This window comes from Strix aluco, chromosome Z, assembly GCF_031877795.1.
Source record: "Strix aluco isolate bStrAlu1 chromosome Z, bStrAlu1.hap1, whole genome shotgun sequence".
Lineage (NCBI taxonomy): Eukaryota > Metazoa > Chordata > Aves > Strigiformes > Strigidae > Strix > Strix aluco.
In genome coordinates, this window is record NC_133971.1 from 14,600,696 (window position 1) to 14,614,927 (window position 14,232).

The 14,232-nt window shown below is 42.2% G+C and overlaps 2 protein-coding genes across 6 annotated transcripts in view; one reads left to right on the forward strand and one right to left on the reverse strand.

Annotated features, from left to right (window-relative positions):
- Window positions 1-6,678, forward strand: part of SERINC5 (serine incorporator 5) — a 45,251-nt gene extending 38,573 nt beyond the window's left edge. For all 3 annotated transcript variants that reach the window (XM_074812338.1, XM_074812339.1, XM_074812341.1), the window contains one exon: window positions 47-6,678. In XM_074812338.1, the coding sequence (XP_074668439.1) occupies window positions 47-194 (148 nt within the window). In that variant the 3' untranslated portion in view covers window positions 195-6,678. The remainder of the gene's footprint in view (window positions 1-46) is intronic.
- A 3,504-nt stretch (window positions 6,679-10,182) lies between these two features.
- The window catches only part of THBS4 (thrombospondin 4), a 38,922-nt gene continuing 34,872 nt past the window's right edge, over window positions 10,183-14,232 (reverse strand). For all 3 annotated transcript variants that reach the window (XM_074812914.1, XM_074812913.1, XM_074812915.1), the window contains 2 exons: window positions 12,389-12,528; window positions 10,183-10,408 (listed from right to left, as the gene is read on the reverse strand). In XM_074812914.1, coding sequence (XP_074669015.1) covers window positions 10,347-10,408; window positions 12,389-12,528 — 202 coding nt within the window. In that variant the 3' untranslated portion in view covers window positions 10,183-10,346. The remainder of the gene's footprint in view (window positions 10,409-12,388; window positions 12,529-14,232) is intronic.

Below are 14,232 nucleotides of genomic sequence, written 5' to 3' on the forward strand. Positions count from 1 at the left end.
TAGTGAGTTCATTGCTGCTTTTTTTTTTTTTTTTTTCCCTTAACAGTTATGAAAGTGCTCAGATTGAAAAATTCTTCACCGGAACCTGGTCCATCTTCTGGGTTAAGATGGTCTCTTGTTGGGTTTGTGTCTGTCTGTACTTATGGACTCTTATTGCTCCACTCTGTTGCCCAACAAGAGAGTTCTCAGTGTGAACACTCAGAAGGTCCTCCTGTGTTTTTCTCTTTTCTTTTTTTTTTCCCCCTTGTTACAAATAAAATACAACAGTCATTTTGTAATGAGGAAACAGCCCACTTACCATAACGTATCAGTTAGTAACTTTTGAGTCAGACTAAACAAATGATTGAAGACTTTTTTACCTATTTTAATTGTCATGAACAATCATTGCCCAAGGGAACAAATCTGTTCCAAAACTTTGTAATGCTGATATGTGGAGAGTAGGAAGCACAGTCGTTGCATAAACTGGAATAAGTCAAATGCTTTTCAGATAAGTGACAGTCTTTCTCTGGCTTCGTTGGCAAGAAAAGAAAAAATCGTGGTGCAGATACATCTTCTTCCTTCCTGTGAATGTTGTATATCTTCTAGCAAATATGCATTCCTTTTTATACTCTTTTATTAACTGTGTCTTTTACAGTTTGCAGTGATCATTTGGATTGCTGTTTTGTACAGCATATAATACATGCAAGTAGTATCCAGATAATTTTTTCCAAAAACATAACTAAATACTTCTGTAGAAATAGAGAATATGTAAGAATTTGACTGCCAAAGCATCTACTACAAATTGTTTATCTAAATATTGAATATATTAAGTTATTGTATACCGAGATTGAGAAAGGAATGTACCAATGATAATAGAGTATTTATTCTATTCTAACTTTAAAAGGCGCCTGAATATTTTATGCAATTCAGATCTGGTCCAGTTCTTAACAGAAGGGGAGTTCTACACACAATTCTTAAACTCTGAATTTTGTCCAACTTTGTTTTGCCAGGTCACTTAAATGGCAAGTTGTGTGTACTGCATGGGGATTTAAGATACGGTACATTCTTTATTCAGAATGTTTGCTGTTGAGAAAATGCTGATTACAGGAGTGCTGCCAGTTGCTGTTAAATTTAAAAGTGGAGTACTCATTTACTTTTCTATCCTGCTGTTTCAGCTTGTGTCTAAAGATCTCCCAGGATCTTCAGTTCTGTTTCCATTAGTAATTTTATAATATTTTAAATGCATAGACGCTCGGAAAAGGACTATGGTGCATCATCTTCCTTTTCTGTCTGTGTGTTGGTTGGGAAGTATTCGTTCTAACTGCTATATTTTAACACTCTTCTGTTGATGTTAGTTTTGCTGTTGGGATGGGACTTAGCCAACCAATCCATTAATGGAGAGTAAACTTCTTTTGGAGAACTCCTATTCCAAGCAGTGAGGTAAGCAGTCAGAAAAACAAAACCAGAAGACAGAAATGTATCAGCAGCTGCCATAGTACAAATGACTGACTTGACAATATTTAACCTTACCATGTCACTTTTTTATTTGCTTTAAGCAGATGATTTGGTGGCAGAATAACAGCTGAGATGCCCTAAATGCTGAATAAGATTGAACCTACTATTAGTTATCTACATTCTGGTGGGATGAGTTTATGGTTTACACTAGTCCCAGAGGTTTTGTCTTCTCTCTCTCTCTCTCTCTCTCTCTCCATACAGTGTGAAATATGCAGGATATAAACAAAACTGATTTAGCAGTTGTTTTTCAAAATATGATTGACCCTTAAATCTTCACCCAATGCTTTTTGCAGAACCTAGAAAAGCATAACAAAGAGGCCATTAAGATGGCCAAAATATTTGCATGCCTTATTTGTTCTGTTGCAGCAATTGATGGCTAATGCACACCTGGTGAGTAATCCTAATGTAACAGATCTCAATTCTCTTGTTTTCATTACTACTTTTAGCTGCCTTGTTACTATGGTATCCTAAGGCTTCTGTCCTGCCTGGCTCTTGCTAGGGTTGTGATCTTCACAACCCTGTGCACTCTTACCTCAAACAAAATCTACAGGTCTGCAGTTCTGTATACTTATACCACCTACCCCAGTGATTAGGAGCCTCAAAGTACATCTGTCATGAGATCTGAGGGAAGGAGGAGTCTGTCCAGAGGTGACTCTCTTGCAGCTATTCTCCTTGATTGTGCTTGGGGAAAAAAAAACAGTTGAAGCTTAGCTTTGACATTGAGTTAGAAAAGCAACAAACAGCTCTGGAGAGGGAGGCAGGGTTTTTTCTTTCCTTTTGCTTCTGCGGGGAGGTTCTGATCTCGCCAAGAGTTCTGCTAGTATGGGGACCTGTTGCTGTGTCTCTGCCTGCATTTGGCATCCAGCCATGCAGATCCTTCTGCAGCAGGAAAAGGCCTTTGTTAATGCATTCACAATCTCAAAGCCTTTATCTGTCCTGTGTCTTAAGATGAGAGCTTACAGGCTGTGCAGTGATAACTTGTCCCACCTAACTCATAGAAGCTATTCTGACAATCTTGATCCAGTGATAGAGCTGTGAGCTGCAGCTGAGATAGTCCAAGCTCTTGCTCCTTCCTTGGTGAATGCTATTCCCTAAAGTATAGGGGCTGGCAGGAGTCACTTTCTAGTGCCGTATGTGTTGTGCTATGAGAAACCAAGTATGGGTTTTTTTTAAATTAGCAATGTTTTTTATAACACAACAATCTGGGCAAGGAGCTATACAGAAGGCGGGATGCACTGTGTCAAGTTACAAGGCAGGGAATGGTAACTGTTACCTGGTTCTGATAGCAGGCATCCCAGTCACAAATGCAGATGATCTTATACATATCTTGGCCAATGGATGTTCTTGTTTACGAAAACATTTACTGTATGTTGGCAGTATCTGCCTGCATAAGGACTTCCTGCACTTCCTTGTGCTTATTTTTTTTATAGCTTATATTTAAGGATGCAGGTTTTGCGCAGAGGAAACGTGGTTGTAAGAGGAAAGTCCACAGTGAGGCACAAGTCCATTCTTACACAGCACTTGCCTCACTGAATTGCTCCTTCATCCTTCCCTTCCACCAGTTATTGACCTTAGTGTGTAGTTCTCTGGGTATATATGGTGGGAATGGGTCAGTGCCTGACTACACTGCTTTGTCTGCTTCTGAGCAAACATTGTGGGAAAGGGCCTGAAAATAATTTTGAGGACCTGTGTGTCCATGCTGTGGTCCCAGATCCAGCTATGGCTCTCTAGGCCTTTCTAAGGAATCAGTAACTGGTGGCACCTGGGTGTGCAAAGCCTCTAGTTCCTCAATGAGGCACAGCTTCCTGCTGGCCAGGCAAATGTTACAACTTTAGCGTTCGGTGTAAAATCTGTACTGTGAACTTCCGTGTGCAACTACTTAACAAACTCCCCAGCTAGGGTCAAGGATTCAAATGCCCAGTTCATAGATGCCAATCAGTTCATGCAAATGGACTTTTAAAACCTTTTTAAGAAGTGCCTTCATACCTGTTGCTGTGATAGCTAATAATTCAGGTGGCACTGGAACTGGAAAACCTGAACTGAGCCTGTGACTGAGTGCTGCTGCCTTGTACGTTACACCAGTGTGTACAAGACATTCAGACCCATGGTGCATGTGGAAGACCAAATAATCTGTGCTTGACAAACCTCTGGGGGATAAGACTGATTCGGATATTACTGTGCAGTGGAAGATGAACTGGGAAAACTCACAAATAGCCTGATGCTTTTGTGAATAAATGAGTAGTTGTCGCTTACATTTACATGTAAGCTGTAAACACTTAACTTTCTCTCTCCATACCTGAAAGTGCAGGTAACTGTTCTGCTTGAGGCAGTTTTCTGTGCGATGTCTGTCCTGCCTTGTGCCACGATTGGTCACTGAATTTGCTCCTGGATGTAAGTGAGCGGTGCAGCATTTCTGTCTCCTAGTATCTTTGGTCTGTGTGGAGTGAGGAAGCTGTTGTTACATGTCCTGTACTAAGTTTCCTCTAGTTAAACTTGAATTTAAACTAATGCTATCATTTAATGGACTCTTGGAGGAACAGACCGTGTTGGCAGAAGTTAGTTCTGCTGGGAAGGTGAAATGCTCTTATTGGCGTTTTCCTACTTTTTCAGATTTGCTCTCAGAAGAAAGGTTATTTAGAACCTCACTGCTGCACTGCCATCTGAGACTAGAACAATTTCATATTTTCTCATGAAGGCAACTGAGCCATGATATTGACTGGTTTTTGTTTGGGGTAAAATCAGTGGGATGGACTCAGAGAGCAAGTCTTTGAATCCAAATAGCTGGACTAACAAATGAGGCCATAAAACCTTATTAAGAATGTGTGGAAAGCAGATGGATATGCTTGTTTGCTGTTTACCACCTTGTTCCTCAAAGTGTGCAGGCAGCCCTTGCAGCTGTGTGCCAAGTAAGGAACTCCACTGTGGTCACACATCAGAGTTACTACATGTTTGTGATACTCTCAGTTTTGTACTTCAAGCATTTCCATGAGGTTCAAAAAGCTTGTACTTGCCCAGCTAATTCAGTAAATCCTGGCTGGATTGGGTCACTTTTGTCTGAAACGGGTAATTCAGTGTTGCTAATGTATGCGTAGTCCAGAGAGAGGGTTTATCCCCTCACAGAATCATAAACACTGCATGTCTATTTATTTATTTATTTTGTGTTTTAGCACCTTTTTACAAATCTGGAAACGCTTTCAGATGATGAACTATGCACGTATAATTGCTTCATCAGCCACTAGTGCAGCCATTTCTGGGCTAGAACATTGCTATTAATGAGGCAACCATTGCACTTGCGAAAAAAGCTGTTTTTTAACAGTTCTCTGATTTTGACCAATGCATCAGGAAAATTTGGGAACTCAAGGTAGTGCTGCTCCCAACTTTGGCTAGTAGCCCACAGTATTATGGGCACCTCTGAACAAATTGGTAACAAAATAACCCACTGACTGCTTTTAAAACATGCTCTAAATATTTTATGCTGTGAACTGTTAGGCTTTTGTCCTAAATAAGTTGATGAAGCAAAATACCACGAGATTGTAGCCGTGTGGCTAGATGAGCAAGATTATCTGCAGCTAAAGTTTTGCTCTCATCTTTCCTTCTGGGCTTTAGAAGCAATGTCTTTTGCTTGCAGGCTGTATCTCCTCATTTTATTTGCCTTTTTCTCCTTGCATTTGTTTTTTAAAGCCATTGTAAACCCGCTTCACTCCCATTCTGCTTCCTGTCAAGCGGGATGTCTTTGGTGCTAGAAACTAGCAAAGACTTCTTTGCCAGGTCTTGTTGATCCTTTCCTTTCTATAGCAGGACAACCTGCAGTGTTGAAGCAAAGTCAAGGATCATAGTTATTATATGGATTGGTTTTCCTCTGTGGAAACTGCTTCTTTGTTTTCTGAAGTGACCTACAAGTTCTTGTGGGAGGAAAACACATAATCAGCACCATGACATTTTACTTTGTGTTTTCAATTTTGTAAACAGTAGTTTGAACTGAATGTTTCACATGACTGTACAAGGGAATGCCAGGGGTCAAGTGCTTAGAAAGCTTTGGGGTTTTGTACTTGTAACAGGATACGTAGCTTGGGAACGTATGTGTCTACATTTTCAACATCTTGATGGCAGAATGCCCATGTGCCCCAGGATGGGGATGCAGACACACTGTGCAGGGTTTGAAGTAAAAACTTTGGAAGACTGGCGTGACGGCTGCCTTCTAATGCATGAAGAAACTGTAGGTTTCAAGTAGGCCTTACATCCAGTTTTGTTTTGTTTTTTTCTCAAACCTGGTTTCAACTCATTCCACACCTGTTCAATAATGTTATTTTTTAAAAGTTGGAATTTATTTCAGATATAAGCTATGTTGGCTTCCCCCCGTTTGCCAGTCTCCGGTAGTTCCCAGTGCGTAGCATACAGCCATTTGCAAACTTCTTCAGAGCCACAGTTGTCAGCTTTGAAACCACTCCAGCAGCTTAAAGCTTCCAGGGCTTTTGTTCACCAGAGCTGTGGGGTGCAGCACTGCAGCTGTGCTTTTGCCAAAGACGCCTCAGTGTGAAGCCAAGAAGAATTTTGGAAGACAATGGGGAAATAATGTCTCACTACTCATACCGTAGCTTTATTTTTCCTCTTACCAATGTCCAGGTGCTTAGGTGTCATTGAACATCCATGCGAACTTAAAGCAAGGAGAATTAACTTCAAGAGAAAATTGTTCAACTTGTAATATACAAGCTGAGAAAATATTTACTAGGAACATATGGGCTCACCCTCTGCTTTTTGTTTACCACTGATGAGTGGTGTTCAGTCTCCTGTACACCATGTTCGAAAACTGGATGCAAAGTAGTCAAAATGTAAACACTTTTTCTTAATGGTGAGGAGTTTTTAATTAGTCTTTTTCAAGGTTCTTAATATCTCAAGGGAACTTTTTGGGTGTGTATGTGTGGTTTTATTTTACTAAACTGTAGCCAGTGGAGATTTGCTAGGTTAACATTTTTTGCAAGTGTTGTGATCTGTAGTAACACTTTGACTTTTAAGGATCTGTAAAGATTTCAGAATTGTAAGATCTCAATTGTAAAGTAGTCAACAGATTTGCCTTTTTAAAGCATGTTAATGGTTTTTATGGACACTTCCTTTTGTATACTGAGTGAATGTATCATTATAGATTTAATGTTTAATGGACCAATAAAGTTTTTCTTACATTTGAAATGAATCTTGTGATATATAGAAGTTGAAAAGTCAACTAATTTTAGGATAAACTTTAAAAATATATAAATATATGAGCTAAGCAGTTACGGAGCCAGTAAAAGTAAATTTGTTGAATTTTTTTGTTCACTACATTTGGATGTTGTTTAACAAAAAAAAGTTGGCCTATGGAATATTACATGGCTTTGCTGTCCATGTTATTTTTGTATTCCTCCAGAGTGTGATCTTGGAAGATTGCAGGTTGCACAGATTTGTCCATGGCATCTGCTCTGTACAATCCAGCTCTCCGAGATGTGTCAAATACCTCTGACAGTGCAAACAAAATATTTTCCAGGCCAAGTATAGCACTGAAGCCTGGGCAGTTTTTTGAAACAAGGATATCTCATTCTTTTTTTCTCAGTTGCACAGATGGTGGGGTGGGCAGCTGCTGAATTTGACACCTAGATCCTCACCAAGGAAAGTGCTTCATATCCATGTGTCCTGCTCTCTTGCTTCTCACCATCCATGTTCAGGCTGTTGTGGAGTTCTGTTTCAGCATCTGCCAGCTGCCGCCTGCCTGCTGGTACTGGTTGCACCCGTGCTGATGAGCTGACCAGACGCGCACCAGGACACTGCTTCCTTGCGGTGATGAGAAACTGCTGACAAAGTTTCAAAGGGTCGAATGGCGACTGCTGTTCTCCATGCAGCTCTGGTGTGTGAGAGTTCTCTGCACGTAGCTGGGAGGCTATGTGTTTTGACTAAGGTGCAAGGCAGAGAGCAGTTCCTGAGTGGTGCCAGGGGTCTTTGAGAGCCAATTACCCTTGCTCAGCAGCCTCCCAACTGACTGCCTGCCCCTGCCTTCGCCCCACCCTGCAGCATCCTGGCAGGACGTTCTCTTCTGGTGTTGCAAACTGGAAGACGGTCTTCAGGGAACAGAAGTATTTGAAGTGTGTCCTGGTGTTTGTAGCACACAGGAAAGCATTAACCTTTAGTGAGACATTAGACCCTGGTGCAGGAGCTCCAGAACTCTGAACTCCAAAGTAGTTTCAGTTGCTGCTCCAGCTGAGTGCAGCCCAGCTGTGCAGGCAGTGAGGGTGAGACAGAACTACACATTCGTGTTTAAAGATGTGGGATTGCAGGGTCTTTACTTGCCAGAGGCCACACATGGAGCTTATGTCTGCATTGCACAATACTCCAGAAAGAGGTGGTGGTGCAAGAGGAGCTTGTTTAAACACTTGCACACAGGGACTGCAGAGACTCTGATGGGAATGTGAGGGGCAGGAGGTTTCCCAGGCCTGGACTATGATCTTGGGGCAAATCTTTGTCTGCAACTGCTGGTCTTTGCTGTTCCTGAACTTGCAGGCTACCCAGCAGTGCGTGTGTACACACAGACATAGTGAGCTCCGGCATTCCATTGTAAGGGCCCTACAGCACCTTCTGAAACAAAAGAAAAGTTCTGTCTGTCTGAGCTGTGACTGGTTTCTGTGGCTACCAGTTGAGCAAGCCAGTATGTTTTCTGCCAGGAGAGGTTAGAAGCTCACAGCTACATGAAACTACCTTTGATAGCACAAGAGCCAGAGCTTATGTCTCATCCTCCAGGGACCAATGGCCACGGTGTGGACTGGAAGAGAGCCTGGAAATGGGCAAGCTCAAAGGTGGCAAACTGGTGTGGCAAACAGCCAGGGTGCTCCCTCCCACACAGTGTAGCAGGAGGAGAACCTCCAGCTGCAGGCAGGAGAGCTGGGTGGAGGTTTGAAGGCTGGCAGGGGTTCAGAGGCTGATTGTGGACGTGTTTTCTGATGGCGCTGATGTGTGCGGTTGTGCTCCATCCAGGCTGCAGGCAGGTTACGGTGGGCCTGGCCTGTTGCATCCACTGTGAGGAGACAACTTGTGCAAAATGCATGCACCGCAGGCCCCAGCAGGGGTGCACCCACATGCCTGTAGTACCAGTAACAGCCTCCTGCCCAGATCATGCCCACACCATTCAGAGGATCTCTGCCTGGCAAAGGGGGGGGGTCCATCCAGTGAAATGCAAATGCATGATAAGGAAGACATAAATTTGCTTTACATTTATGGTCTGTGTTCTTGTTCATAAATGAATGACACTGCAGTACAGCCTATGTTCAGCTAGAAAAAGATGGGTTTTCTCCTCATCTTTTAAGTGTAATTTGACAATAGCCTCGTGTTGCTCTAAATTAATTAGTTTTTCAATCCTCTATTGAAAACCTGGTGAGTGAAGTTGGGTTTGGTGAAGCCAAGGGATAAGGAGGGCTGAAACTGGAGAACCTTTCATGTTGAAGGGCTGTGGCAGAGGAACGCTCCTGCATCGTGCTCTTTGCTGTGGGGCTCTGGGATCCCTCATGGGACAGGTCCTAGGGCCGTGCTGCTCCCAGAAGCCTTGTCAATAGAGGACAAGCCCACAGTGAAAACTCTTCCTGTAGCCCAAGCCTTTGATTGATAGCACCATAAACCTTAAGGGTATTTTTATTGTACTGAGGAGACTTTTGTTTTGTTTTGATATTCTCACCTTATAATTTAATGCCACATTTCCTCTGTATTCTTGTGCTGGGAAAGAGCCATGGCTGCTCATTTTCTTGTGGCTACTTCTGACTGTTAAAGGCCTCAGTATATTCCCCCTCTGTGTGTTTTCTCCCTCCCCCAAGCTGAAGTACTGTCTCCCATTCTCCTTTTTAAAGTAATTATCCTATAGCCTGCAATATCCTTCTCTTCAGCTGTCCTTGGAGCTTGTCCTCCCTTCCTTTCCTAGCTCCCTTTTGAAAAAGAATGTAGTAGACATGCACACAGTATCCAACACCTTTCTATATTTCCAATTAGAAAGTGCATTGTAATACAACTTTTTTGGCTTTTTGTTTTCCAGTCCTTTCCTGATGGCTACAAATGCTTAATGCAGCATTTCAGGTTTTTAACCTGGTGACTTATAAGATTGTAGTAGCTGCTGAGAAAGCTTGGCTCTGAGTGGGGCAGTAGGTCAAAGCCTAGCTTTGTGTATGTGGAAGTTAGGATTATTTTCTCTCTATAGGTGATTCTGCATTTATCTCTGTATGTCGTTTTCAGTTTTAGTCACATGTAAGTCATAAGATGTGACTACAATGCCCTGCAGTCAGCTTTTTTGCTTTTACAAGATGTGATAGTGTTACTCATAGTTTTCTGGGAGTGGGAGGGCAGAGAGGTCTAACAGAGTTCACAGAGGAGGTCTGCCAAAGGTAACTAAGTCTCCAAAGGAGTTAAACTGCTCTAAAGGAGATAAAACTTTTTCCTAGCAGGACTGGAAAGTACCAAGAAGCCCTTGGCTTGGCTAGAGAGCTCCCAGCAACTTCATGCCCAGATGCAACCTGTTGTTTCTGACATTCCAGATATACAAGTTGCTTTCTTCCCCACTCTGTTTAATACTGAATCCAAAATGGCAACAGATTCAAACATTTCCTGAGAATGTTTTAAGAAAGTTTCACTCCATTACATGCTGCTCCTTAGATTTTAGGGCAAATTTGAAAACAAGTGAAGCCACAGTCTATTTTGTCTCCCTTTTATTTTCACTTTTATACAAAAAAAAAGTCTGACATAATCACATCAATGAGAACAAGCTGCGGTGTGTACTCTTACAACAACAATCATATAAGGATTTAAAATATATTTTACTGTTTGCAATAGCAATGGTAGTTTGCTTTTCCTTCTTAAATATCACCAACGCCAAATTGCTGAGCTTGAAATTCTTGAAAGTCCTCTGGGATGGTATCTGAAAACAGGAAAATATGCAAAAGTTTAGTCTCTTCTGACAAAATCAAGGAGCACTTTAATTAATTAATTAATTACCCACCCACTTTTTTTTAGGTAACATGCCTTCTCTTTTGTTTACACGTTAAGAATGAACAGGGCATGTTTTCAGTTTTAGCTGTACACCACTGAAAAGCACAGGGAAGCTAACAAGACAGTGCTACAGTGCCAGCCCATAATGGAGTATTATCAATCTTCAAATTACATTTCCACCCAAAAATTTTGTGGCTTCCGCTCTTATATTTTTAATAATAAATGCTGACCAGAAAGGCAGAAAAAAAATGGTTGTCTTGCTGTGTACCCCAGACATGTCTGTACCATCAGCATCTCTATTTCTCGTGTATCCTAATTCAACTTCCCTGTGACGGTTTCCCACACCACAAGAAGGGACAGAAACATTAACCCACAGACCAATAGCAACTGATAGAAAAACTTTAGAATTGGGAAAAGGAGGTGGAGGTGGGTCAGTGTCGTAATAATAACTACAGTTCTGTTTGAAGCATTGAGCTTGCAGTGTGCCTTTGCCAGATCACAGAACATTTTATCTGGAGAGCCAGAGAGCTAACCGTAGAACTAAAGTTGTAGCCAAAGATGGAGCCACAGCAATGAAGCTCAACTGCATGACTTCAACTTTACTCTTGATCATTTCCACCCTAATGCAGGACAGGTAACTCTGAAGTCAAAAAAGGAAGTAACTATATAAATACAGTATATATTTAAAAAAAAAGGGTTAAGTCCTTTGCTTTTTGTTGACCACTTCTTTTTCTGAGGCTTGAAAATTCTTTAAGCTTCCTCTGCAAATATAGGAACTTGTCTGAAATGAAAGCAGGGATACCTGGGAACTCCAGAGACTTCTCTGAGTCGGCTTAATTGACTCACTGCAGCGCCTGCAGCAAAGCCACTGCCTGCTCACTGCCAGGAAAGTATCTAAGACTTCAGTGGCAGCTTTGAAACACGCTTTCTGGGAAGTCACATACTGTTTGAGACTCTTACCAAGTAATTTTTAATTGTAAGCAGCACTGTCTGTAAGTTTTCCTGTTTAGCCATGACCTCCAAGCACCAGCCTAGGTGTACTGAGTGCCCAAGAAGCAGAGTCCATCCCCAAAACAAGCCACACAGCCAGGGTCTGGCTGTGCAGCGGCAGTGTCCACTGCAGACCTGGGCTGGGCTTCTTGGATCCACAGAAAGCAGACACGGAAACTATTCCAACTTGGCTGGTAACTTATTCTCCCAAAGCTGCCTTGGTCAGGCAGGAGTTGATGCTGAGAGTAGGAGGGGCAGTCCTCCCAACCCCACTTCAAGATAGCTGAACTGCTGCCAGGAGAGAAATACCCTGACATGATCAGCTTCTCTGTGAGCAACCAAGGTTTGACTTATTCCATATAGTGGGAGATCAGGGCTAGGCTCCGAGGCTTTTATCCCAAGAGGAGTGAGCCAGCATACTCCCACAGAGTCTGAGAAGGATTCCTCTGTGGAATCTTATGATCTTGTCCTCCCACAGACAGGAGCAACCACCAAGTACACAAGTGACACTGATGCCTGGTGACTGATCCCACTGGCTCTCCAGATTTATTTCACCTTGTATTCAGAGCTCAAGGCATCTTACATACATGATGGCCTCAGTATATTGTGCATGTACAAGTCTCACGGTTGGTTGGTTTTAAATAACATTTCTAATTCTCTGATGACAGCTATACTACTTAGTTGGCACAATCTCTGCTGCAGAGTGACTGCTCTGGGAGGAGCAGTTGTGAGGTGTTAGTTCCCATCTGGCTGAGCTGCAGTGTGCTGCTGGTGTCAGGGGAGGTGTTTCACAGCTGTGAATAACTTGTAAATGAAAAGCAACGGAAAGGATACAAAATGGCTTAATCCAACAGCTACACTATCAGTTTTTTACGGTCACTTGCTAGCTGTTAGCTAAAATGACTAAGAGCAACTTTACCATTGCAGCGATATTTCAGGTTGGACCAAATAATGTTTTCCTGAGAGAAGCAGAAAACTCCAAGCCGTCCTCCACGCATCGTGGTGTCTATAGTTACACCAGAGTCTGCCACTAGGTCAGAGCCTTCATAAAATCTTGCCCTTAATGAAAGCAAACAGAAGCTCTGTTAGGTCTTTTCCAAGGCTGCAACATTCATAAAAGTACTTTCATTACCCATGGTGACTCTAGCCTTGGACATGCTATCCTCCCATCTAGCCCAGGGGAGAAAAAGCAGTTAAGATAGCTCCTCTGCAGCCTGGGAGTGGGAGGAATGCTGCACACTGGCAAGGGCTGGGCAATGAGAGTGTTTTAGTGGTTCATTTTTTACACATCCTACAAAAGTCTTGGAATGTTTTTTCCTGTAGTCAGTCAGACTGAGAGCTTTAACTTCTGAAAATGTCCATAGCTGATAGTTACAGGCAAGAGGAAGAACTGGATTAGATCAGCTGAAGAAGGCCAGATGGATATTGTCTCACACAGTTTGAGACTAAACTTTTTTTTTTTTAAATAGGCAAAATTTCAAAGGAAAGTTTGGATTCTTAAACTTGACTGTGAGATTTCTTTAAAAATGTGAATATGATTAATTCCAGGAACAGTTTTGATGATCTGGCATCTTCTTGTTAGAAAACGCATCAGCAAATTCCCAAATAGCTCTGGGAACAGCTGCACTCTGCCAGCTGCCCAGCATGTGCCCTGCACTGAGGGCTTGAGCGGGACCACACTGGAGCCAGCCGAGCTGTTGCAGCACTATCTACACCAGGTCCTCAGCCTCTGGGGTACTGGGTAAACAACTCAGAGGATGATGAGCCTGGAGGGCCCTGTTTTGGATGAGGACACTGCTGATCTGACATGCAAGAAAACAGCGAGTGGTGAAGGGAAAGAAAGTTGCTGTGTCTTTTCATAAAATAAGAAAAAAACCCCAATTCCTGTTATGTTCCCAAGTTTATTTCCTGATTTGCTGAGGCAGTTCAAAAGTAGCTGTACAATGAATAGAAAGAACTTCTTGTCTTTCAAATTTCCATGGGAGAGGCTGGCTCAAGTGACTTTTTTCCTAGGCTTCCCTGAAGCCTCAGAAAACCTTCACTAGACACATAATGGTCTGTGGCATCTTGCCTAAACAGACCACAGTGAGATGTGGACAGAGAACTGGCAGAGGTTCACTTTAGGCCTTTAGTTTTTGAAGGATTTTGTGACACTGACCTTGCTACCTTTCCCAGTTACAGGGGGCATTCATTTAGCTGGCTAGAGAGACTGCAACCACAGGGCAGATGTTTGCTCGTGAAGCAGCTTCACAAACAGCTTGGTCTAAACAAAAGTTGCCACCCAAGATCTATTCATACTGCCCTGTGTCTGGGACACAATAATTGACAGTATAAGTGTTCTTAATCCATTTTAGCATAAAGTCAAACATGCTCACTCCAATTATCGCTGAAGATGATGCTCTGCAGCAGAAAGGTGGAATAATTATACCATCAAGTTACTTCATCTCTAGTGCAGGGTGGTAGCTTTTTGAAGAACAACTGACTTACCTGTATTTAGGTTCTATTATAAGGTTGCAAAACCTGAGCTGATGATGCCAGAACAATTTATGTTTTGCATTTTAACATCAACCTTGATCTACAAGTATAATTCCTGCTGATCTGGATATTGCAGAGTAAAACGTTTCCTCCTGATTGGTGAATTATTTTAAATAACTTCTTTTTTCCAAGTAACAAAAATAGGAATAGATAACATGCATTACATAGCTTTGACAAACTTTCTGAATATACGGTATGTAATCTCAAATCTATCACATCAGGGTAATT